The 22877-nt window shown below is 51.8% G+C and overlaps 1 protein-coding gene across 1 annotated transcript in view; it reads left to right on the forward strand.

The window, feature by feature from the left end:
- SDK2 (sidekick cell adhesion molecule 2) overlaps window positions 1-22877 on the forward strand; it is a 309169-nt gene that overhangs the window by 200561 nt on the left and 85731 nt on the right. Inside the window, exons 6-16 of the mRNA XM_030827794.1 lie at window positions 958-1069; window positions 3748-3938; window positions 4080-4163; window positions 6254-6448; window positions 8048-8164; window positions 10195-10362; window positions 11266-11368; window positions 17847-18023; window positions 18419-18555; window positions 19504-19651; window positions 22617-22757. Coding sequence (XP_030683654.1) covers window positions 958-1069; window positions 3748-3938; window positions 4080-4163; window positions 6254-6448; window positions 8048-8164; window positions 10195-10362; window positions 11266-11368; window positions 17847-18023; window positions 18419-18555; window positions 19504-19651; window positions 22617-22757 — 1573 coding nt within the window. The remainder of the gene's footprint in view (window positions 1-957; window positions 1070-3747; window positions 3939-4079; window positions 4164-6253; window positions 6449-8047; window positions 8165-10194; window positions 10363-11265; window positions 11369-17846; window positions 18024-18418; window positions 18556-19503; window positions 19652-22616; window positions 22758-22877) is intronic.

A 22877-nucleotide genomic window follows, 5' to 3' on the forward strand; every position in this document is an offset into this window, starting at 1 on the left:
ATGCCATCACATTGGGGGTTAAGGCTCAACATATGAATGGGTGGGGGACACAGCTCAGTCCACAGCAAAGACCCATGAGGTTCCCGGTCAGGGAGAATTTTAGTCTCTCATGGCCTGCTTAACAAAGTACTACCAGCTGAGCGGCTCACAAAAGAAATTGAGCCTCTCACAGTTCTGGAGGCCAGAAGTCTGAAAATCAAGGTGTCAGCAAGGCTATACTTCTCTGAAGATTCTAGGGGAGTCTCATTTCTTGCCCCTTCCTGGCTTCCAGCTGTGGCCAGCAATGCTTGGCATTCCTTGGCTTGTGGCCACATCCCTTCACTCTGCCTCTGTCTTCACAGAGGCTTCTGGCCTGTGCATCTGTGTCTCAATTTCCCTCTTCTTACAAGGACGCCGGTCATATTGGATCTTGAGCCCACTCTGATCCAGTATGACCTCACCTTAACTAATTACACCTGTAATGATCCTATATGCAAATAAGGTCACATTTACAGGTGCTGGATGGGCATGAATTGGCGGGAGGTGTGTTGGGGGAGGGGGCCGGTGACTCTGTTTGACCTAGTACAGAGAGTTTACATTCTGGTGGAGGACGTGGACAATGCAGACTAAACCAACAAGGTCAACCCAGGCAGAGGGAAGGATTTGAAGGGAATGGAACAGGACAGGGTGGTGGTGGGGAGAGGGGGGTGTGGCTGCTTTACAGGAGGGGTGGGGAAGGCCATCAAGGTCAGTGATGTCTCTCCTTGGACCCTGGTGTGGTGACTCATCAAGAGAGGAAGTGGAGGGATCAGGTAGTCCCTGGGGTCAGTGTCTGGAGGTCTGCTCTGGGGCTGCCCCCATGGCCACCTGCTCCACTCGGTGAGGACAAAGGCCTCCCAGGGCATCAGCCTCTAATGAGGCTGGGCAGGGATAGGATTTCTAACCTCTGCCCCCAGCTAACATCTGATCTCTCCCCAGATGTAGGGGGGCCTGCAGACCCCATCGCACCCACCATCATCATCCCACCTAAAAACACCAGCGTGGTGGCCGGGACCTCGGAGGTTATCTTGGAGTGTGTGGCCAATGCCAGGTGGGTAGTGCCTCTTCCCTCGCTCCTGCACCCCTAACTCCAGCTGCTGCTCCCAAACTGCCGGCTCCAGGGAGAGTAGCCAGAAGCCACATCACCTGAGGATCCAGGATGGAGGAGGAGGGGTGCAGGGAGACCCGCTGGCTATTGTCAGAGGGTTGCTGTGTGCAACCAGGGCTGGCTTGTTCTCTGTAGCCCAAGAAGAGAAAACCAGGCCCTGGATGGAAGTTACAAGGAAGGGGATGTCAGCCTGGGACGTACGGGACTGGAGGGAGGGTGGACTCACTTCTAACCCTTGGAGGAGCCCAGAGGGAGCAGGTGGCCTCTCAAAGCGAGCCCTCTTGCTTGCAGGGGTGTGCAGGAGGGAAGTGTGTATGGGAAACAATTCACATGGTGGTCAAGAGTACGGCTTCGGGTGCGATGGCTCATACCTGTAATCCCAGCACTTTGGGAGGCTGAGGCGGGCGGATCGCCTGAGGTCAGGAGTTCAAGACCAGCCTGACCAACATGGAGAAACCCCGTCTCTACTGAAAATACAAAAATTAGCCAGGCGTGGTGGCGCATGCCTGTAATCCCAGCTACTCTGGAGGCTGAGGCAGGAGAACCGTTTGAACCCAGGAGGCGGAGGTTGCAGTGAGCCGAGATTGCACCTTTGCACTCCAGCCTGGTCAATAAGAGTGAAACTCCATCTCAAAAAAAAAAAAAAAAAAAAAAAAGAGTACGGGCTTTGTAGGAGGGCAGATCAGGGGTCAGGAGCTACCAGGGCCCTTCCCAGCCATGTGCGGCCCTCACCTCTCCCGCACAGGAGACAATTATGCAACCCCTGAGCCTCATTATGTGCAGCTAAGTGCCTTCCATGCTCTCTGCCATGCTAAGTGCCTTCCCACAAGACCTCCTTTCTCCCAAAACAACTGTATGGCATAGATGTCACCACTTCAGAGCCCAGAGAGGGCAAGCGGCCTGCCCAACGTCACCCAGCTGGATGATAGCTGAGTTGAAATGCACTGCCCCCTCTCCCCCAGGCCTGTACTCACTGCCACCCTCTGGGCCTCAGTCTCCACATCTGTAAAATGGAAATGATCTGAGCACCAACCCCAGCGGAAGGTGCATAGGCAGCGTGCTGACCCAGCCTGACCTGACCCTTCCTAAGTGCACTATGAAGTTAAACCCATGGGATGGGCAGGGGGTTAGACTGATGATCCCCCCGAGGTCCCCTTGACCTGAACCTTCCTGGAAAGGGAGAGCATGTCCTGTAGCAGCATTTTTTTTTTAAGATAGGGTCTCACTATGTTGCCCAGGCTGGTCTCAAACTCCTAGGCTGAAGTGATCCTCCTGCCTCAGCCCCCTAAAGTGCTGGGATTACAGATGTGAGCCACCGTGTCCAGCCTTTTTTGTTGTTGATATTATTTTTGGCAGCATTTCTAAAAGTATGCTCCTCCAATCCCAAGTTTCTCACAGGCATGGTGTATTAGTCCGTTTGCATTGCTATAAAGGAACACCTGAGACATGGTAATTTACAAAGAAAAGAGGTTTATTTGGCTCACAGCTCTGCTGGCTGTACAAGAAACATGGCACCAGCATCTGCTTCTGGGGAGGCCTCAGGAAGCTTCCAATCATGGCAGAAGGAGAAAGGGGAGCCAGCGTGTCTTATGGCAAGAGAAGGAACGAGAGAGGGGAGGAGGAGCTAGGCTCTTTTAAACAACCAGCTGTCACATGAACTAACAGAGTAAGAGCTCACTCCATCACCAAGTGGGTAACACCAAGCATTGTGGATCACATTTCCACATGAGACACTTCCACATGAGAGGACACACATCCAAACTCCAGGACATGGGCAAGGCCACCAGGGTGCAACTGCACAGTGAAGGCCCTGAGAAGCCCCTCAATGAAGAAACTGCCCAGCGTCACTGGAGCTACTGTCACTCAAGCCACTGTTTCCCAGACGTATGCGGCCACAGAACTCCTTTTCCACGGGGCCCTTCTGAATACCCCCATGTCACTAGCAGGGGCCCACTTTGGAAGATCCGTCCTCAGGGACCCACCAGGTGCTAAACAGAAGTGCCTGGACAGACCCAAGTCTCGGGGGCTTGGGGGTGCAGGGGTTGGTGATGGTGGAAAGCCAGGCCAGACTCACACCCTTGCTCCTCTCTTGCAGTTGGGGGGTGGGTTTTTCTGTCTGTCTGCCAGTCTGTCTGTCTGTCTGTCTTGTCTGCCCTTATTTCCCCTTTTCAAACTCTGGGTATTTCATGTTTCTGTCTCTCACTTGCTCTTACCCTCGTCTCCTCCGTGTCACTGATTTGTGGTCAGATGGGGCACAGCACACAGGGAAGACCAGAGAAAAGAACTGCAAGCCAGGCTGCTTTCCTGCTTTGCCTGAGCTGCCAAGCCCTGAGTTCCAAGTCCATCAGCAGGCCCTGTTCCAAGCACTTCACTGGCACTAATGCATTCATCTTGGCTACAACCCTGGGCAGGAGCAGATGCACCCACTTTACAGAAGAGGAAACTGAGACCCAGAGCCCTGTGGGAACTTGCCCAAGATCTTGCATCTACAAAGTGGCAGGAAGGTGGCAAACCCAGGCAGCCTGGCTCCCAAGCTCACACTCCTTACCACCCCCCACCCCGCCTCTCGGGCCTCTGGGAGTCCTCATGGCTGAACACTGGCCTTCCCTTGCCCTCTGCAGGCCCCTGATCAAGCTACATATCATTTGGAAGAAGGACGGGGTGTTGCTGTCAGGCGGCATCAGTGACCACAACCGCCGGCTCACCATCCCCAACCCCACCGGCAGCGACGCCGGCTACTATGAGTGTGAGGCTGTCCTGCGCAGCAGCAGCGTCCCCTCTGTCGTCCGGGGCGCCTACCTCTCAGTGCTGGGTGAGACAGGGCGGGGCTGCTAGGGCTCCCCTGAGGGGTAGGGGCAGCACGGCAAAGCTCCTCCTTAAGGGTGACCCCCCACAGTGGCTGGATCAAAGCGAGCATCACTCTGATCCCCTCCCCTGGTCCTTCCTCCTACAGAACCGCCTCAGTTTGTCAAGGAGCCAGAAAGACACATCACTGCAGAGATGGAGAAAGTGGTGGACATCCCCTGTCACGCCAAAGGTAATGAGGTGGCACCGATGGAGGAGGACAAAGACCCCAGATCTTCAGCCTCTCTCGTCCTTGTCATGGACATTTCTAAATTCCAGCTTCTTCTCGAGACCGTGTCCCTAGGCAGAGAGTCTGTCTGGCTGTCTGAGCAGGCACCCCAGGAAACAAACAGGCCAAATTACCATAATCTCAGGCTGGAAATCAACCTTTACGGTACCATAACTTGAGGGTTACAAATGAACCAAACTTACAGCAATTTCAGGACAGGTGACAGACCCAAATTGCCCAAAATTTGAGAGCTGTAGACAATGACAAATTACCGTAATGCCAGAACCAGCAGCCCCCGGGCGCATCTCACCTGAGATGTGTCTTATAAGCTTGGCCTGTTTCCTGGGCCATTTTGCCCCATCTCCTCTGCCAGCTCCCTCCGCTATTCCTACTTAACCCCCCTTGAAAGAGTTCCTGGAGAATTTCTACTTTCCCCTTCCCCACTGTCCTTCCTTCTGATTCAGTTTCACCAAAAGACAGCCCGCAGCCAGGGTGAAATCCGGGATGATAAAGAGAGAAGCACGTGCACAGTGGGACACGCTGAGCAAAGGGGCAAAATGTGTCTCTGCAGGAGTGAGGATTGTGCTGGAAGGGATGAGTAATGACTTCCCTTCTGAGACTCCACAAGGGGAAGGCAAAGATCCATCCATTCAGGCGGCAAATATTTTTTGAGGGTTTACCGTGTGCTGATAGCGTCCTCAGGAGTGGGGAGATACAGAACAAACCAAAAAGCCAGATCCCTGCTCATGTAGAACGTAACATTCTTAGGAGGGAGATGGGCAAGCTGATAAACAAATAAAGATACCTTATTTCATCTCACTTAAAATGCCATGGGTTGTAAGATGCCCCATTATTTTATGGACCACTAAGAAAGAAAAAAGGCAGCCTATTAAATTATGACATGCTGTCGATTATAAGACACATCCTGATCTCGGAGAGGTGACCATGGGAAAGAGAGCGCATGGTGGATTGGATGAAATGTGGCATCACAGGCTGTCAGGATCAGAGGGTGCCGGGAAGGGAAGGTAAGCAGGCTTAGTGGGGACAGGGCCGTGGGGTGCTCCTTGGAATAAGGCGTGGCCAACTCTTCTGGGGAAGTCTTTTTTTTTTTTTTTTTTTTTGAGACAGAGTCTCACTCTGTCACCCAGGCCGGAGTGCAGTGGCACAATCTTGGCTCACTGCAACCTCTGCCTCCCAGGTACAAGCGATTCTCCTGCCTCAGCCTCCCAGGTAGCTGGGATTACAGGCATGCACCAGCACACCAGGATAATTTTTGTATTTTTAGTAGAGACAGGGTTTCACCATGTTGGTCAGGTTGGTCTCAAACTCCTGAGCTCAGGTGATCCACCCGCCTCAGCCTCCCAAAGTGCTGGGATTACAGGCGTGAGCCACCATGCCCAGCCCGGCTGGGGGAACTTATGAAAACAACGTGCCAGGCTGAGAGTGGGGAGAGGAGCCTCCTCCTTTCACCTCCATGTGCAAAGCCGGTATGGGGGGCTTCCAAGTGCCCCCTAAGGAACACTGGACCCTCTACATGCTCTTTGACACAGGGCACCATGCATTTGGGAAAGCATCCCCCACTTGGAGGTTCCCAGAGCACACATACATGTCTGCTAAGTATTGCAATAAAAAATAAGAAATTCGGCCAGGTGCAGTGGCTCACACCTGTCATCCCAGCACTTTGGGAGCCTGAGGTGGGAGGAACGCTTGAAACCAAGAGTTCTAGACCAACCTGGGAAACCTAGCAAGACCCCATCTCTACACAAATAGAAATAAAAAATAGAATAAATAAATTAGTTTGTCCAATCCAGCATTTCCATGCTAAACTGATTCCAGGATCTTTACTCTATCCCAAAGACTTTGAGAATTGCCACTCAAAGAGCATCTTCCTCCTCTCCCTAGACCCAAAGTGGCACCTCTGAGAAGGTTCTAGACACCAAGATTCACCAGGGACCCCCTCGCAGATTTCTGGGCCCGGCCTCCACCCAAGCACCCCTCCTAGGCAGAGAGGAGGCAGGAGGCAGGTTGACGGTGGGCCCACGTCTTGCCCACAGGTGTTCCGCCGCCCTCCATCACCTGGTACAAGGACGCAGCCGTGGTGGAGGTGGAGAAGCTGGCCCGCTTCCGGCAGCGCAGCGATGGAGGCCTGCAGATCAGCGGCTTGGTGCCCGATGACACCGGCATGTTCCAGTGCTTCGCTCGCAATGCAGCCGGCGAGGTGCAAACTTCCACCTACCTGGCTGTCACCAGTAAGTTGGGCCCTCCTTTGTGCTGCCCATGAGCCCCTCTTCCCAGGACGCAGCTTTCTTCCAAGGTCTTCCGAAGGGCCTCTTGTGCACAGCACGCTCCCTTATGCAGATGGGATCCCCAAAGGCCGCCTGCTGCCCAGCAGCCTAGGGGCACAGCCAGTTACCACTGTGGCCTCTGGAGCCCTGAGTCCAGAGCCCTGGAGGAAATCTCCGGTCCCTAGAAATTCTCTCCAACATCCTGGGGCCCAGGTTGGGTTCACGGCTTTTTGAGAAAAGGAGCTATGAAAACAACCACGGGTACCAGCTCTGGCATTTCAACTGTCCCTGGGTTCCCAGGCAGGGCTGGAGTGACCCCATTCCAGAGGACCTGCTCATGTTTCCAAAGAAGAGAACTGGTGCTTTTCTCTTAGTTCTCCTGCTTGCAAATCCCTTTCTGCCCTTGGAGTCTCTGTCAGGGGTTGTCATAGTTGCCCTGGCCGCTTCCCAGAGCTGTTTTAGCAATCAAAGGTGATACTGTGGGCCGGGCGCAGTGGCTCACACCAGTAATCCCAGCACTTTGGGAGGTCGAGGGGGGTGGATCACTTGAGCCCAGGAGTTTGAGACCAGCCTAAGCAACACGGCAAAACCTCGTCTACCAAAAATACAAAAAATTAGCCGGGCATGGTGGCACACACCTGTACTCCCAGCTACTAGGAATGCTGAAGTGGGAGGATCACTCAAGCCCAGGAGGCAGAGGTTGCAGTGAGCCAAGATGGCACCACTGCACTCCAGCCTGGGTGACAGAGTGAGGCCCTGTCTCAAAAAAACAAAAGAAAAAAAGATGATACTGTGAGTGGCCCATAAGCTCAAAGGTCTGTGTAAATGCAAAGCACTGGTGGGCTCCTCAAGAAGCATGGGGATGTTCAGGGGTCTCCTTGAGTTCCACAGTGTTCATCACCCAGACCCACAGAGGCCCCAGGCAGGGCAGCTGTGGGGCAGAGAGCTTTTGGGTGTGCCCCAAAGGTGGCTACCAAGGGGCTGCCGTCTTGCTTCTGGCTTCCAAGCACAGGTGAACTTAGCTCTGTTCCCACGCCCATCTGGCGAGCTCCTTCCTTGGGGGCTGGGATGAGGCAAGGAGAGCACAGAGCCAGGAGGCCTAAACGGTGGCCGTGGCCGAATGGAGCTCCTGGGGCAGGGCCACTTAGAAAGTGGCAGAAGTCCCCCTCTTGGCTGTGGCTGTTTTTCTTTTCAGAAGCCAGAGCCTTCCTTTCACTTTTGGCTTGTGAACCCCAATAACCTCGTCAGGGAGGATGTGAGCTGCCTTCTGGGGTCTGCAGTTTCTCCCAAATGCAGGCCTGAGAATCCAAGCAGGGTGGAGACTGGTGTCACCTGGGTCCTTCCACAGGGCAGGTGGCATAGGGGAGTCCTCATGGCCCCTCCGGGCTTCTTCCCAACACTGGGGCCCCATGAGGATGCCTACATCCTTCCTAGTGGAGGGCCCCTCACCATGGCAGGGGGAGGATGAGGGCCTGGCCCTCGGTGGGCTTGGAGGCCCATGGCCCTCTGGCTTGGGGGACCTCTCCCAGGGTGTGGCTAAAAGGCCCACTTCTCTGTTTGCAGGCATCGCCCCTAACATCACCAGAGGCCCTCTGGACAGCACGGTGATTGACGGCATGTCAGTGGTGCTAGCATGTGAGACCTCGGGGGCGCCCCGACCAGCTATCACTTGGCAGAAAGGTAGATGGGACAGACCTTCAGAGAGTGTGGCTGTGTGATAGCCTAGGAGCGTCTTCAGAACTAGGCTCTGCAGCCAGCCAGATTGGGTTCCCCACGCACATTTGTGAAGGTCATACACTGTACAGCCCAAGAGAGCATCTCGCGGCCGGGCATGGTGGCTCATGCCTGTAATCCCAGCATCTTAGGAGGCCAAGGTAGACAGATCACCCTGAGGTCAGGAATTCAAGACCAGCCTGGCCCAAAGTGGTGAAACCCGGTCTCTACTAAAAATACCAAAATTAGCTGGGCATGGTGGCAGGTGCCTGTAATCCCAGCTACTCGGGGAAGGCGCTGAGATAGGAGAATCGCTTGAACCTGGGAGGCGGAGCTTGCAGTGAGCCGAGATCGCGCCACTGCACTCCAGCCTGGGAGACAGAGCAAGACTCCGTCTCAAAAAAAAAAAAAAAAAAAAAAGAGCATCCCTCACATCCCAGCCTTGCCAGGCTCAAGGTCCAGCTCTTCATCTTCCAAGACCTGCCACCTTGGTGAGTTACTAACTCTGAGCCTCAGGTTCCCCATCTGTAAACTGGTGACAGTAATATATATATACCCCAGGGTGATGTGAAGACTAGACTATAGCGTGCATGTGAGGGTCCTGCATTGTGTCTGGGAGGCCGGAAGCCCAGGAAACAATAGGTGCTTGATGATTAATATTATTCTGGTGGTGGCTGCTGCCAGTCTCCTACCCCAGGCAGCTCAGAGGGCTCCAGATGGCCGAACCAGCAAAGCCGAAGCCACCTCCCTAAGTCCATCTGCCCTGTGTACTTCCTCTTCACCTCTGTGTGTGCACATTCACCTTCACAACTCTCCCCATGCGCACACACACACACATGTGCACACACATGCACACACATACATGCACACATGTATGCATACACATGTACACGAACATGTGCACACACACGTACAAACACAGTTGCTCCTTCACACCGGCAAGCCCCAGTTCAGAGGTGCCTCCTCCAAGGACTCACCCTGCCCCAGCCCCCAGCCCTCCCCTCCAGCCCTACCTCCTTCACTCCCCTCCTTCTCATGCACTCGGTCATCGGCTTATTCACCTAGCTCATGGCCTGTCTCCCCACAAAGTCAGGGGCATCGGTTTTGTCCACTGCCATCTCCCAGGACCTAGAACAGAGTTTGGCACACGGTAGGTACTCAATAAACATTTGTGGGGATAATAGGGGCACACCTAACCTAGGCACATGCTTACACATGGAAATAAACACACCCACCCAGCACACTCAGTTCACTGTGCCTGCACGCATGTACAAACGGACATGCGACCCCCGGATGCACACATGGAGATTCCCTTCCGTACAGGGGTGGGGGGTTCTTTAAAATAGACATAGTCACAAAGACCTGCATTCCCAGGCTCACTCTTACAGGTGCACTTCCACTCTCTTTCTCCCCCTTTCTCTGGCCAGGACCCTCCCAGGCTGGGCCCCAGGCTCCCTGGGTCCCCCTGCAGAGGGAGGTCTGTCCTGACCAGGGCTGCTGCTGGGGACACCATGTCCCTCTCTACCCCACCCCCACTCCAGGCGGCTCCCGTCACTTCCCTTGAAGGTGACTCTCTCCAGAAGCATCCTGCCGCAGGATGCCCGTCGTCACCTTGTCAGAGCTGTCCCCCCCCAACCCCCCCACCCAGGTGCCAGCTGCCTCTGAGGGCTGTGCCGGGCTGCTGCTCACCGTCATCAGGAAACTGCGCCCCCTTCTCTGTTGAAGGGCACGCGGTGTGGCGGGCACAGGAGCATCAGGGGACCTGGGCTCTAGGCTGCCCGCTCTGAGACCCCATGCCCTCGTGTCCGTCCCTAAGCCAGAAAGCTCTCCAGGTCTCTCAGCCCCCACCCCAGCCCCACCACCATCTGTCCTCATTCCTTCCAGCACTTCCAGAGCCAGGGGCCTGTGGGGGGACCACGCTGCCCTGGAGTGGCCGGGGAAGGGCAGGTTGTGCCCTTGGGGGCTACAGGCTGACCCCCACCCTGTTTTGCCCTCAGGGGAGCGCATCTTGGCCAGTGGCTCCGTGCAGCTGCCTCGCTTCACGCCCCTGGAGTCGGGCAGCCTCCTCATCAGCCCCACACACATCTCCGATGCAGGGACCTACACCTGCCTGGCCACCAACTCTCGGGGGGTCGACGAGGCCTCAGCAGACCTAGTCGTTTGGGGTGAGTGTGCAGAGCCACAGGGCTTTATACATTTGTGTGTGCGTGTGTACATCCCTGCAGGTGCTGAGGACTCAGGACAGCTACGGGGCACAGGCTCACACCACCAGCGTCTCCAACCCCAGTGTCTGTCCCAGTCAGGGCCTTTCTCATCAGAGGGACAGTGACAAAGTGGTTCAAAAGCCAGGGACTAGGAAGATTCTGCCAGTGATGCTGTGCTTGGCCGACCTGAGAGAACATTGAGGTTATAGGAGAGCTGCCTTCATATATTTTAGGGCAGAAATTGGCAAATCTTTTCAAGAAAGGGCCAGATCATAAATATTTTAAACTGTGTGGGCCAGACGGTCTCTGTCACAACGACTCAACTAGCTTCCGTTTTATCTAGAAAGCAGCCACAGACCGTATGTCATCCAATGGGCGTGGCTGTGTTCCCGTAAGGGTTTATTTAGCCAAAAAGGCCACCTACCGGATTTGGCCCCCAGCCTGTAGTTAGCTGACCCCTGCTGTAAGAGAGCTTCTCAAGCCACTTCCAACTTTGGATCCACACCCAGCATACCTGTGGGCCACTTGTCTGGGCTGAGCCCGGGGGCCCTGGTGCATGAAGCACTAGACTGGAAATCAGAAAACCCTATTTTTACCCTGGCTGGACCACTGATATGCTGAAAATATGGTCCTGATCATCCTTAGAGTTTGCTCTCTCCATCCCATACATGGTTTGTGAGAGCAAAATTTAATGAGCCCCCACTATGATGTAGCTTCCGAGAATTAAAGTACCAGGGAGCTCATTGTTCTTTTTAACCATTTGGGGACTTTCATATGGTACCTAGTCTGCCTTCATCCACCCAGAGTCCAGCCACATGGCCCCCACACCCCTTCTCACCATGCTGTCTCCGCTGTATCTTTCAGCTCGGACCCGCATCACCAAGCCCCCCCAGGATCAGAGTGTCATCAAGGGCACCCAGGCATCCATGGTGTGCGGAGTGACCCACGACCCCCGAGTGACCATCAGGTACTGGCTCTGCTGTTGACTCCAGGCAAGAGGGGAGAGGGAGCCTCTGGCAATAGCTTGTAGCTGGGCGAGTGTCCACACCAGGGAGGTAACAGCTGCATAGCCACTCCTTCTGCTGGGCAGTGGCATTTCCAGAGCTGAGTGCAGGGCTGAGAGGTAGGGGATATGAAATAACCAGGAACTGAGCTACCCTGAATTGAGTTCAGCCAGTTTCCAAGGTGGGAGGAAAAGAGGAAGGGGTGCAGAAAGATGAAGTAAGAGGAATGGAGGAGGGGGTGAGGGAAGGGAAAGGAAGAGGCTTGTGGGTTGGTGAGCATGGAAGGGAAGGAGCTGCTCTCTCTGGCCCTGGACGCCACTGCTAGTGTCCCCCAGCCCACCCTAAGTCTTTGGCCCTCTGGCCTCTGAATGGGCAGCAGAGGGTTCTGGGCAGGCGGATATGGGATCAGCTGTAGGGGTGGGGCAGGAGATGATCCCTGGGGGTCCCTGCAAGAGAAGCACATGTGGGAAACTGAGCCTCCAAACCGAGGTCACCTCACCATCTTCCATGGCCAAGCCGGGACCTTGGCAAGGGACTTGGCTTCCAGGTAACTCAGTCCCGCTGTGGAAGCCACTAAAACGGCTGGGAGGAAGCAGCCAAGAAAGGTATAAAAGCCAGGACCCCTCCCAAGCACCTGAACCAAACCCTACCCCCACCCCCAAGGCTTTGGAAGCTAAAACCAGGAGAAGATCGTCCCTGCCTTCTCTTCCTTGAGCTCCAGAATGCTGAGGGAAATGCAACTGCTTCCTTAGAAATAAATATTCCCTGCGTGTTGCTTCTCTATTTTATGAGCAATATCACTGTCAAAGCAACTGGCATCGAGGCGGGAAGGGGCCGGCGCTCCTGCACTGGGAGAAATGGCCTCCTCCTCATGCCGGAGGCAGCTGCGTCCTGGGGCGCCATCTGGTGGCCACTGGGCCTATGACAGTCTGTACGGCCACACCAAATGAGACTCCGGGAGCCCAGGTTGGTACAAGGGGCTCCGGGCTTTTGGCCAATACGGATTCTCAGAGAACACATCGGCGGCCCCAGTTTGAGAAACACCTCATGAAGTGTTGACCACTTAAGGCAGTCATCACGTGACGCTAGCACAAATGCAAAAATGTACGTAGATGTATTAATAGTTAGAAGATTGTTGACAGAGATTCCAGAATATGCTTATTTCTGGGTTTAACAGGTTTTTCTTCAAAAATTAACATACCAACTGTAAAAAAGGTCCTGGGAGATAACCCACATAGAATACTGCTGTGTATCTCGGGCCCATTCATTATGTAGTAGCTATACTTTTAGCATTCATTAATAGGGAAATTCTGAAATTTAGTATGCTTTAAATCAGATTTTATTTATAAAAATGTCATCTTTATAAAGATGACTTACTTATGAAAGTGTCAACTTATTCAAGAAAGACATACATTGTATTCATTCTCTAGACAATTACTGATGCATAACGGCATTCGGGGGTCTCTTGCAAAGTAACCAGCAGACCCACTCTGTAGGCCCTTCCAGTGACCTACAGGTCAGAAATCCCTGTACCAGGTTACCGAAGGGGGGTCCTCCCCTTAAACGGAATTAACCATCAAGGACCATCTTCTCAAGATGGGGCGTGGGGAGCAGAATCATCCCTTTATCCCCCCCCCAAAATTGGCAAAGTCTATGCCCAAGGCCACCCCAGCAGTTCCCACCCCAGTCTGTCTTCCTTGGACTGGGGGGACAGGGCATCCCTTCTACCCTCCGTCTTGAGGTAGATCTTGGGGATGGGGTGGGACCCATACCTCAGCAATTTTAAAAAGCTCCCCAGGTGATTCTAATGTGTCACCAGGATTGAAAACCCTGTTCTAGCTGCAAAACACAGCAGGGTTCCCTAAGCAGGCTATTAGGTGGGTGCAAACGTAACTGCAGTTTTTGCCTTTGAAAGGAATGGTCAAAACTGCAATTACTTTTGCACCAGCCTAATAGAAAGGATCTCAACAACCAGATCAGACTAAAGTGGTGCCACTGAACCCTGAGTAACACGTCCTCAGAGCAGAGCCAGGTGCAGGGGTGAGGGCCTGGGCAGGTGCAGGTTTCCAGCATGAAAACCTCCAAAACAGTTCTAGAAAAAACACTTCTGACCAGGCGCCGTGGCTCACGCCTGTAATCCCAGCACTTTGGGAGGCCGAGGCGGGTGGATCGTGAAGTCAGGAGATGGAGACCATCCTGGCTAACGTGGTGAAACCCCATCTCTACTAAAAATACAAAAAAAATTAGCTCAGCCTCCCAAAGTGCTAGGATTACAGGCGTGAGCCACAGCGCCCAGCCGGATTTTGGTCATTCTAATAGCTGTGCTGTGATATCTCATTGTTGCTTTAATTTGCATTTCCCTAATGACATATGATGTACAGCATCTTTTCATTTGCCTATTGGTCTTCTGTGTACCTTCTTTGGTGAGGCATCTGTCAGTGACTATTTTTTAATCAGATTGTTTTCTTATTGCTGAGTTTTAAGAGTTCTTTGTAGATTTTGGATAGCGGTGCTTTATCAGAGATATCGTTTACAAATATTTTCTTCTAGTGTGTGGCTTCTCTTTTTATTCTCTTGAAAGTGTCTATCAAAGAGCAGCAATGTTTAATTTAATGAAATCCAGCTTATCTGTTCTGTCTTTCATGGATTGTGCCTTGGGTATCGTATTTAAAAAGTCATTACCAAACCCAAGGTCATCTAGATGTTCTCCTGTATTCTCTTCTAGGAGTTTTATAGCTTTGCATTTTACATGTAGCTCTGAGATCCTATTTGAGTTAATTTTTGTGAAGGGTGTAAGATCTGTGTCTAGACTTTTTTTTTTTTTTTTTTTTGCATGTGGATGTCAAGGTTTTCTAGCACTGTTTGTTGAAAAGACTTCTTTTTTATTTTTGTCTTTGTTTTTGTTTTGTAATTGATTTGTTGGAGAAACCAGGTTCTAGAAGACAGAGGTCAGCAATCTTTGCTGTAAAGGACCAAAAAGTAAACATTTTAGGCTTTAGGAGAGCCATATGGTCTTATCATGACTACTCAACTCTGTTTATAGTGCTAAAGCAGCCATATGTAAACAGATGGGCATGTCTGTGTTCTAATAAAACTTTATTTACACAGACAGGCAGCAGGCTATAATTTGTTGATCCTGCTATGGAATATTCAACATTCTGGATTTGCCTGGCTCCTTTCTCACAGTGTTGTTAACCTGTTCTTCTATCCTCTGTATTTATAATTCAATTTCAGTAACTGCTAATTAGATTCATGTTCAATTGTTTTGGCACAAATACTTCACAGGCGGTGGTCTCTGCTTCGTAAAGCACCACATTCTGAAGCAAAGAATGTCTGCTTGTCATAGGGTATTTCTTTTTTTTTTTCTTTTTCTTTTTTTTTTTTTTTTTTTTTTTTTTATGAGACAGAGTCTTGCTCTGTCGCCCAGGCTGGAGTGCAGTGGCGTGATCTCAGCTCACTGCAAGCTCTGCCTCCCGGGTTCACGCCATTCTCCTGCCTCAGCCTCCCGAGTAGCTGGGACTACAGGCTCCCGCCACCATGCCCAGCTAATTTTTTATATTTTTAGTAGAGACGGGGTTTCGCCACGTTAGCAGGATGGTCTCAATCTCCTGACCTCATGATCCACCAGCCTCGGCCTCCCAAAGTGCTGGGATTACAGGCATGAGCCACCGCGCCCGGCCCCAATAGGCTATTTCTTACATGGGAATTACTCTCTGCAACTAAATTTGCTTTTAAGTAAAATTCTGCCCATCCTGTGAGTGCTGGCAAGTCCTTTCTAAATAAAGGGATGAATTGAAGGTGATTACTGTTGTTGGTATTAAAAGGTATTAAAAGACTTAAAAATTAACTCAACAGTTTCACTGCTGAGAATTTGTCCTTGAGGAAGTGATTTGGAATGGTTGTAAACATTCTGCCATAAGGACCACAGCTTTAACTATAATATTAGAAAACAAGGAGCTAAACTGGATGTCCAACATTATGGGATCGGTTAAATTACAAAACAGCTGTACTGAAACATTGTGCATCCAGTAAAAAATCATGGTGTGGAAATGTCACATCAAAAAGAGTTTATGATATTTTTATTGAGTCAAAAAGCAGCTTTAAAAACAGGATGACTGGCCAGGCGTGGTGGCTCAAGCCTGTAATCCCACCACTTTGGGAGGCAGAGGCAGGCAGATCACCTGAGGTCAGGAGTTCGAGACCAGCCTGGCCAACATGGCAAAACCCTGTCTCTACTAAAAATACAAAAAAAAAAAAAAAAATAGCCCAGCATGGTGGTGCAGGCCTGTAATCCCAGCTACCGGGGAGGCTGAGGCAGGAGAATCGCTTGAGCCTGGGAGGCGGAGGTTGCAGTGAGCCAAGATCGCACCACTGCACTCCAGCCTGGGTGACAGAGTGAGATTCTGTCTCAAAACAAAATAAAATAAAATATAAAAACAGGATGGCTGAATAGATTGCTGTATACCATTCATGTAAATGTACTGTATCATTTAAAATATATAACAATGGCTAACTTTTACTGACCACTTGCCTTGGTTCAGGCAACTACTCTATTTTATATCAGCTCGCACAATCCTCACAGCAGTGCTATGAGGTGGGTGGTGTTAGTTTCCTCATATTACAGGTGAGGAAGCTGAGGCCCAGCAAGGTTAAATAAACTCACCCAAGGCCAGGCGCGGTGGCTCACACCTGTAATCCCAGCACTTTGGGAGGCTGAGACAGGTGAATCACTTGAGGTCAGGAGTTAGAGACCAGCCTGGCCAACGTGGTGAAACCCCATCTCTACTAAAAATACAAAATTAGTCAGGCGTGGTTGTGCTCACCTGTAGTCCTAGCAACTCAGGAGGCTGAGGCAAGAGAATCACTTAAACCTGGGAGGTGGAGGTTGTAGTGAGTCAAGACTGCACCATGGCACTCCAGCCTGGGCGACAGAGCCAGATTCTGTCTAAAATAAATAAATCCATTAATAAATTAGCTCACCCAAGATCACAAAGCTGGAAAGTAGCAAAGTCAGCATTTGGCCTGAGAGTCTGACTCCTGAAGGTAGCAGTACTGTAGTGCACTGCCTGTCCGGGCAGGGAAGAAGGGTCTGGGAAGATATGCACACACTGTTTGTTATGTTATGTTAACACTGTTATGTTACGTTAAGAAGGGTCTGGAAGATACGCACATACAACCATGTTAATCATGGTTCCCTATTATCAGAAAACTTTTGAGTTTTCTTTTTCTTTTCCTTTTTTTTTCTTACCTGTACTTTTTAGTTTTCTGTTGATTCTGCTTCTGTTTTGTGGGGGGGCTTTTTGAGTGTTTTTGAGACAGAGTTTTGCTGTATCGCCCAGGCTGGAGCGCAGTGGCACCATCTCGGCTCCCTGCAACCTCCACTTCCCAGGTTCGAGTGATTCTCCTGCCTCAGCCTCAAGAGTAGCTGGGATTACAGGCACTGGACACCATGCCTGGCGAATTTCTGTATTTTTAGTAGAGACAGGGTTTTGCCATGTTGGCCAGACTGGTCTCAAACTCCTGACCTCAGGTGATCCACCCACCTCGGCCTCCCAAAGTGCTGGGTTTACTGGTGTGAGCCATGCACCCAGCCTGGTTCTGCTTTTGAAACTTAGGTTAAAAATATTACAGATTCACTCTCCCTAGTTATCTGACATTCTGTAAACCCAGATAGACCTGGGAGTCAGCAGCTCAGGCCCCCACCCTGTACCCCAGTTGAAGGGGGCTATTTGCAAGGCATCTCAGCCACCACCGGGTTCTTCACACGTGTACTGAGAACCAAGGCCAACCTTGCCTGGGGTCATTGTGTGGCATCCTGCCCCCCAGGGCTGGCACTCCCTGTATGTTGATGACAATGACAATGGTTCTATTCCCTCAAGAACAAATTCAGAGAAGATATTTTTTATCGTCAAGCACTGATGCGTGTGTAATTTCTCAGGCCCCATTTGTATTGACTGACCGAAGCTAAAGTGATTTTTTGGACACTGAAGTCAATTTGTCACACTGATGCCTTGATATAATGATTCCCCTCATAAAACTAATTCAGAAATGTAGTCTATGAGGAAACTTGAATTCCTTTTTCCAGCTGTAATCTTTGAACCTCTTCAGAAGAATACCTTTCACTGGCTCTTTTGCAAATGCTTCTGGCCAGAAGCAACAAACAACGCTTTGACCCAACCTGAACTGAAGCTGTAACGACCAATAATGACTGAATGTGTTCACTCTCCCGCTCTCCTGCACCCTCCCTGCAGGAACGATGGGCTTCCAGACTGCTTGGCCTTCAACAGTCCTGCTCCCCGATCCCAGTGTCCTGCCCGGCTGTTGCCTGCAATTGTCCTCTGCCCAGCTTTGGAGCTATTTTCTCAGGACAAGCTTCAGGCTAGGCCCACTCCCGAGGCACCCTCCTCTCCCTCTGTACTTACGGGTTCTTCTTACTTTTAGGTACATCTGGGAGAAGGACGGGGCCACCCTGGGCATTGAGAGCAATCCTCGTATCCGCCTGGACAGAAACGGCTCCCTGCACATTTCACAGACGTGGTCGGGAGACATCGGCACATACACCTGCCGGGTGATCTCAGCGGGAGGCAACGACTCTCGCAGTGCCCACCTGCGAGTCAAGTAAGGGCAGCCCTCCCAGGCCTCAGCAGAGGAGGTCCAGGCAATAGCAACTGGCAGGCTCAGAGCCAGCCGAGTCCCTTTTGTCAGATCCCCAGGCCACGTGTGACCTGAACTGTTCAGCTTTGCTCAGGACATATCCCCAGAATCCTTCCAGGCCTTTCTCTCAGCTCAGTTAGGCCCCCCGTCAAGAGCAGGGGGGTGTGAGGATGGCTTTAGCAGGAGGGCTCTGATTCCAGAGAGAAAAATCTCCAGGTAGATGGCCCGAAGGCCACATTTTATGTCTGAGCATGAGGTATCATGGAAGCACAAGGCCTACAAAACCTGTGTCCACAGTGCCCCCGTCACCTGCCTGCAGACCGCATAGGGATGCCTGACCACGTGTCTCTTTCCTCCAGGCAACTGCCCCACGCGCCCGAGCACCCAGTGGCCACTCTCAGCACCGTGGAAAGACGAGCCATCAACCTGACGTGGACCAAGCCCTTTGATGGCAACAGCCCCCTGATCCGCTACGTCCTGGAGATGTCGGAGAACAGTAAGCTTCCCGTGGTCACCTCCAACACCTCCCGCCCAAGCTTGCACTTAGGAGTCAGCCCTGGGCTGGGGTCCCAGCTCTCCTGCTTCCTAGTTCTGGGCCTTTGAGCAGATCCTTCCCTCTGGCAGCCTCAGCTTTCCCATCTTTGAAGGAAACACAGGCATCTGCCTGTCAGGCCCTGTTAGAGTTGAAAGAGATGACGCACAGAGGTGCTTAACTCAGGGCCTGGCACAGCAGAAGCTGCAAAGAAAATGGCCAGTATTTATTTATTATTTATTTATTTATGTATTCCCCAAGTCAAATTAGCAGGCATAATTTGCATTGCATTTTATTTATTTTTATTTATTTATTTATTTATTTTTGAGACGGAGTTTCACACTTGTCACCCAGGCTGGAGTGCAATGGTGCCATCTCGGCTCACTGCAACCTCTGCCTCCCGGGTTCAGGTGGTTCTCCTGTCTCAGCCTCCCGAGTAGTTGGGATTACAGGCATACGTCACCATGCCCAGCTAATTTTGTATTTTTAGTAGAGATGGAGTTTCACCATATTGGTCAGGCTGGTCTCAAACTCCTGACCTCAGGTGATCTGCCCGCCTCAGCCTCCCAAAGTGCTGGGATTACAGACATGAGCCACCACACCCAGCCTGAATGGCATTTTAAACACAGCTTGCCTAGAGCTCATCAGTTGTGGGGGGTAGTGGGGGAAACGAATGCATCTCAGTTCCCATGAGCCCTTACTTTGCTCCGCCACCCTCCACCATCTCCTCCCCAGGGTCGTGTGAGCTAATGGGAACTAGAAAAATGGCATGGTGGGCCACTCCTGCCCCAAGCTGGGGAGGCTCTCTCTTGCCAGCCCCAATGAGGCTGAACCCTGCTGGGAGTGGGAAGTAAGAAGCATGCCTCGTCCCACCCAAGATGCCCACTTCTGCCCCACTCACTGTCCCTGCAGATGCCCCCTGGACTGTACTCCTGGCCAGTGTGGACCCCAAAGCTACCTCAGTGACAGTCAAGGGCCTGGTTCCTGCACGCTCCTACCAGTTCCGTCTTTGTGCCGTCAACGACGTGGGGAAAGGACAGTTCAGCAAAGACACCGAGAGGTGAGGGCAGTGGGCGCTCTACAGGGGCGTCGCCAAGACTCCAACAGGGAGGGGCTGCAGCCGAAACTGATGTGGCAGATTCTGGCTCAGCTTCTCCTGGCCCCCTCTAGGCTTCCTCCTCTGTAGAAGGGGAGAGCAATCCTGGTGAGCACCTCACCAGGATATGGCAAAGGTTAAATGGGGTGCTGTGAGTAGGGCACTGGGGAACGTGGTGAGCACCAACCAAATGTAGTCATCCCAGTTACTGGGAGCTGTGCAAGCTCAAAGGCTCACCTCCTTCTGCTCCACATCTGCATGGGCTGCTGTCATTGTTAAATGGATGCAAAATTCCAGAGAGATGCGGGATCTACACAGATATCCATATCCGCGTCTTGCACAATGCCAGGCCCTGCTAGGGTTCCCGCAAAGCTTTTATAAAATGATGGAAATTGCTGGGCGCGGTGGCTCACACCTGTAATCCCAGCACATCAGGAGGCTGAGGCAGGCGGATCACCTGAGGTCGGGAGTTCGAAACCAGCCTGGCCAACATAACAAAACCCAGTCTCTACTAAAATATGAAAATTAGCTGGGTGTGGTGGTGGGCGCCTGTAATCCCAGCTACTTGGGAGGCTGAGGCACAAGAATCGTTTGAACCAGGGAGGCGGAGGTTGCAGTGAGCCGAGATCCAGCCTGGATGACAGAGCAAGGCTGTCTCAAAAAAAAAAAAAAAAGATGGAAATTGAATAAAAACTGCAGGTACTTCATATAAAAACATCACACAGTGATACCCATCTATGTAGAAGGAGAATTCTATCCTCTCCAGCTCCGTAGAACAAGCAGCCACCTCTAGCAAGAAAGATGTCATGGGAGAGGTCAGAACAACCGTGATACAAACCACGTGCGCAAAGCTGTGCACTTGGCGCTTTAAAAGACGCCTGGGGCTTAAATCAATCATGGTGGTTTTGCCACAGTTGCAATGAGCTTGGGTCTCTCTGGCTTGTACTAAGGTAGCACCACTGGGGTCAAACAATCTCACAGGAGAGAGCAGTGGCAGGTGGCAGCCTGTGTGGAGAGCAGTTACAGGAGGATTTACATACTCACTGTTTACTGAGCAGCTACCGTGTGCCATGCCACGTTCGGACCACTGGAGGGGGGACAGGGAATGAACAGACACAGCGCCAGCGCATCTGGAGATACACAATCCCAACAACAGAGAGGCTGAAAGTGTAGGAGAAGTTACCCTGCAACTTCTCCTGTCCTGCGGCTGCACCACATCACGCTGACTCACCTTCCTAATGTGCCTTCATGCTAACCACCCTGAGTCACCAAGAAAAAGGCCAAATCCTCATGCTTGTAATCCCAGCACTTTGGGAGGCTGAGGGGGGTGGATCACTTGAGGTCAGGAGTTCGAGACCAGCCTGACCAACATCGTGAAACCCCATCTCTACTAAAAATACAAAAATTAGCCGGGCATGGTGGCACGTGCCTGTAATCCCAGCTACTGAGGAGGCTGAGGCAGGAGAATTGCTTGAACCCGGGAGACGGAGGTTGCAGTGAGGCGAAATCGTGCCACCGCACTCCAGCCTGGGGGACAAGAGTGAAACCGTGTCTCAAAAACAAAAAAGAAAAAGGCCAAATCACCCTTACCCCAGCCTCTACAAAAACACAGGAGCAGGCCAGGTGCAGTGGCTCATGCCTGTAATCCCAGCACTTTGGGAGGCAGAGGCAGGTGGATCACCTAAGGTCAGGAGTTCAAAACCAGCCTGGCCAACATGACGAAACCCCGTCTCTACTAAAAATATAAAAATTAGCCCGGCCTGGTGGCAGGCACCTATAATCCCAGCTACTCTTGAGGCTGAGGCAGGAGAATCGCTGGAACCTGGGAGGCAGAGGTTGCAGTGAGGTGAGATCATGCCACTGCATTCCAGCCTGGGCGAAAGAGCAAAACTGTCTCAAATAAAACATGGGAGCAAGCAGCACACTTAGGAAAGCTATCCATCAAAAAGCAAAAACATAAACAAAAAGGGAAAGACATCCATCAAAAATAATTAACTTTTGTTTGGAATGGACACGTGTCCATGATGTGAAAAGTACACTTAGGCGGAACACAGCGTCCCCCAGCAATGCCAGAGAAACACATGCTGCTGCGCTTGGCTCCCGGAGGCAGGGTGGGTGTCCTTGGCTCTCTCCCCCACACGCCATGCCTGCCCTGCTCCCACCTGGGGCTCAGCTGGCCAGCAAAGGAGGCCTAGTTAAGGTACACCAGCAGCTGACCACTGGGATGTGACCAACACTTCTGCTTATAGAATACTTGGACACTCATGACCTCATCAGCCCCAACAGCAGCTTCCTTGACAAATAGGAAACTGAAACTTACATCCCTCAACAGCACCAAAAACATGTACATTAATTTTTTTTTGAGACAGGGTCTCTGTTTCCCAGGCTGTAGTTCTGTGATGCAAACACAGCTCACTGCAGCCTCAACCTCCTGGGCTCAAGCCATCCTCCCACCTCAGCCTCCCAAGTATTTGGGATTACAGGTGCAAGTCACCAGGTGGGATTTTTTTTTTTTTTTTTGGTAGAGACAGGGTCTTGCCATGTTGCCCAAGCTGGTTTTGAACTCTGGCCCTCAAGCAATCCTCTTGCCTCAGCCTCCCAAAGTGCTGGGATTACAGGCATGAGCCACAGCATCTGGCCTTATAGTTTTTAAAAGACATATATATATATATATATATCCACATATACACACAGACTATATATGTAGTATCATTTGAGCCTCAACTAGTCTCGTAAGGCAGGCAAGTAGAGCTTTGTTATAATTCTTTTATAGAACAAGCTCAGAGAGGTTAGGTGACTTGCCCAAATGCACACAGCAGTTGTACAGAATTATCCAGGGTCAGAGCAGACCAGGGTTCAGCCTCCTCATATCCCATTCAACTCCTATGTTTGACCCCAAGACTAAGAGCATTGGTGTTTTGTGATCCAGGGTCTCCCTCCCCGAGGAGCCCCCCACGGCCCCTCCACAGAACGTCATCGCCAGCGGTCGAACCAACCAGTCCATCATGATCCAGTGGCAGCCGCCTCCTGAGAGCCACCAGAATGGAATTCTCAAGGGCTACATCATCAGGTGGGTGTCCACCCTGGGGACAGGAGCCCAGTCCCGAGGGGAAAGGCATGGGGGAAGATCGGGAGTGGACTGAAAAACAGTGCAAATTCGTGGCAGGCCCTTCGCCATCTAGGAAGGACC

This window comes from Nomascus leucogenys, chromosome 14 (genome assembly GCF_006542625.1).
Source record: "Nomascus leucogenys isolate Asia chromosome 14, Asia_NLE_v1, whole genome shotgun sequence".
Lineage (NCBI taxonomy): Eukaryota > Metazoa > Chordata > Mammalia > Primates > Hylobatidae > Nomascus > Nomascus leucogenys.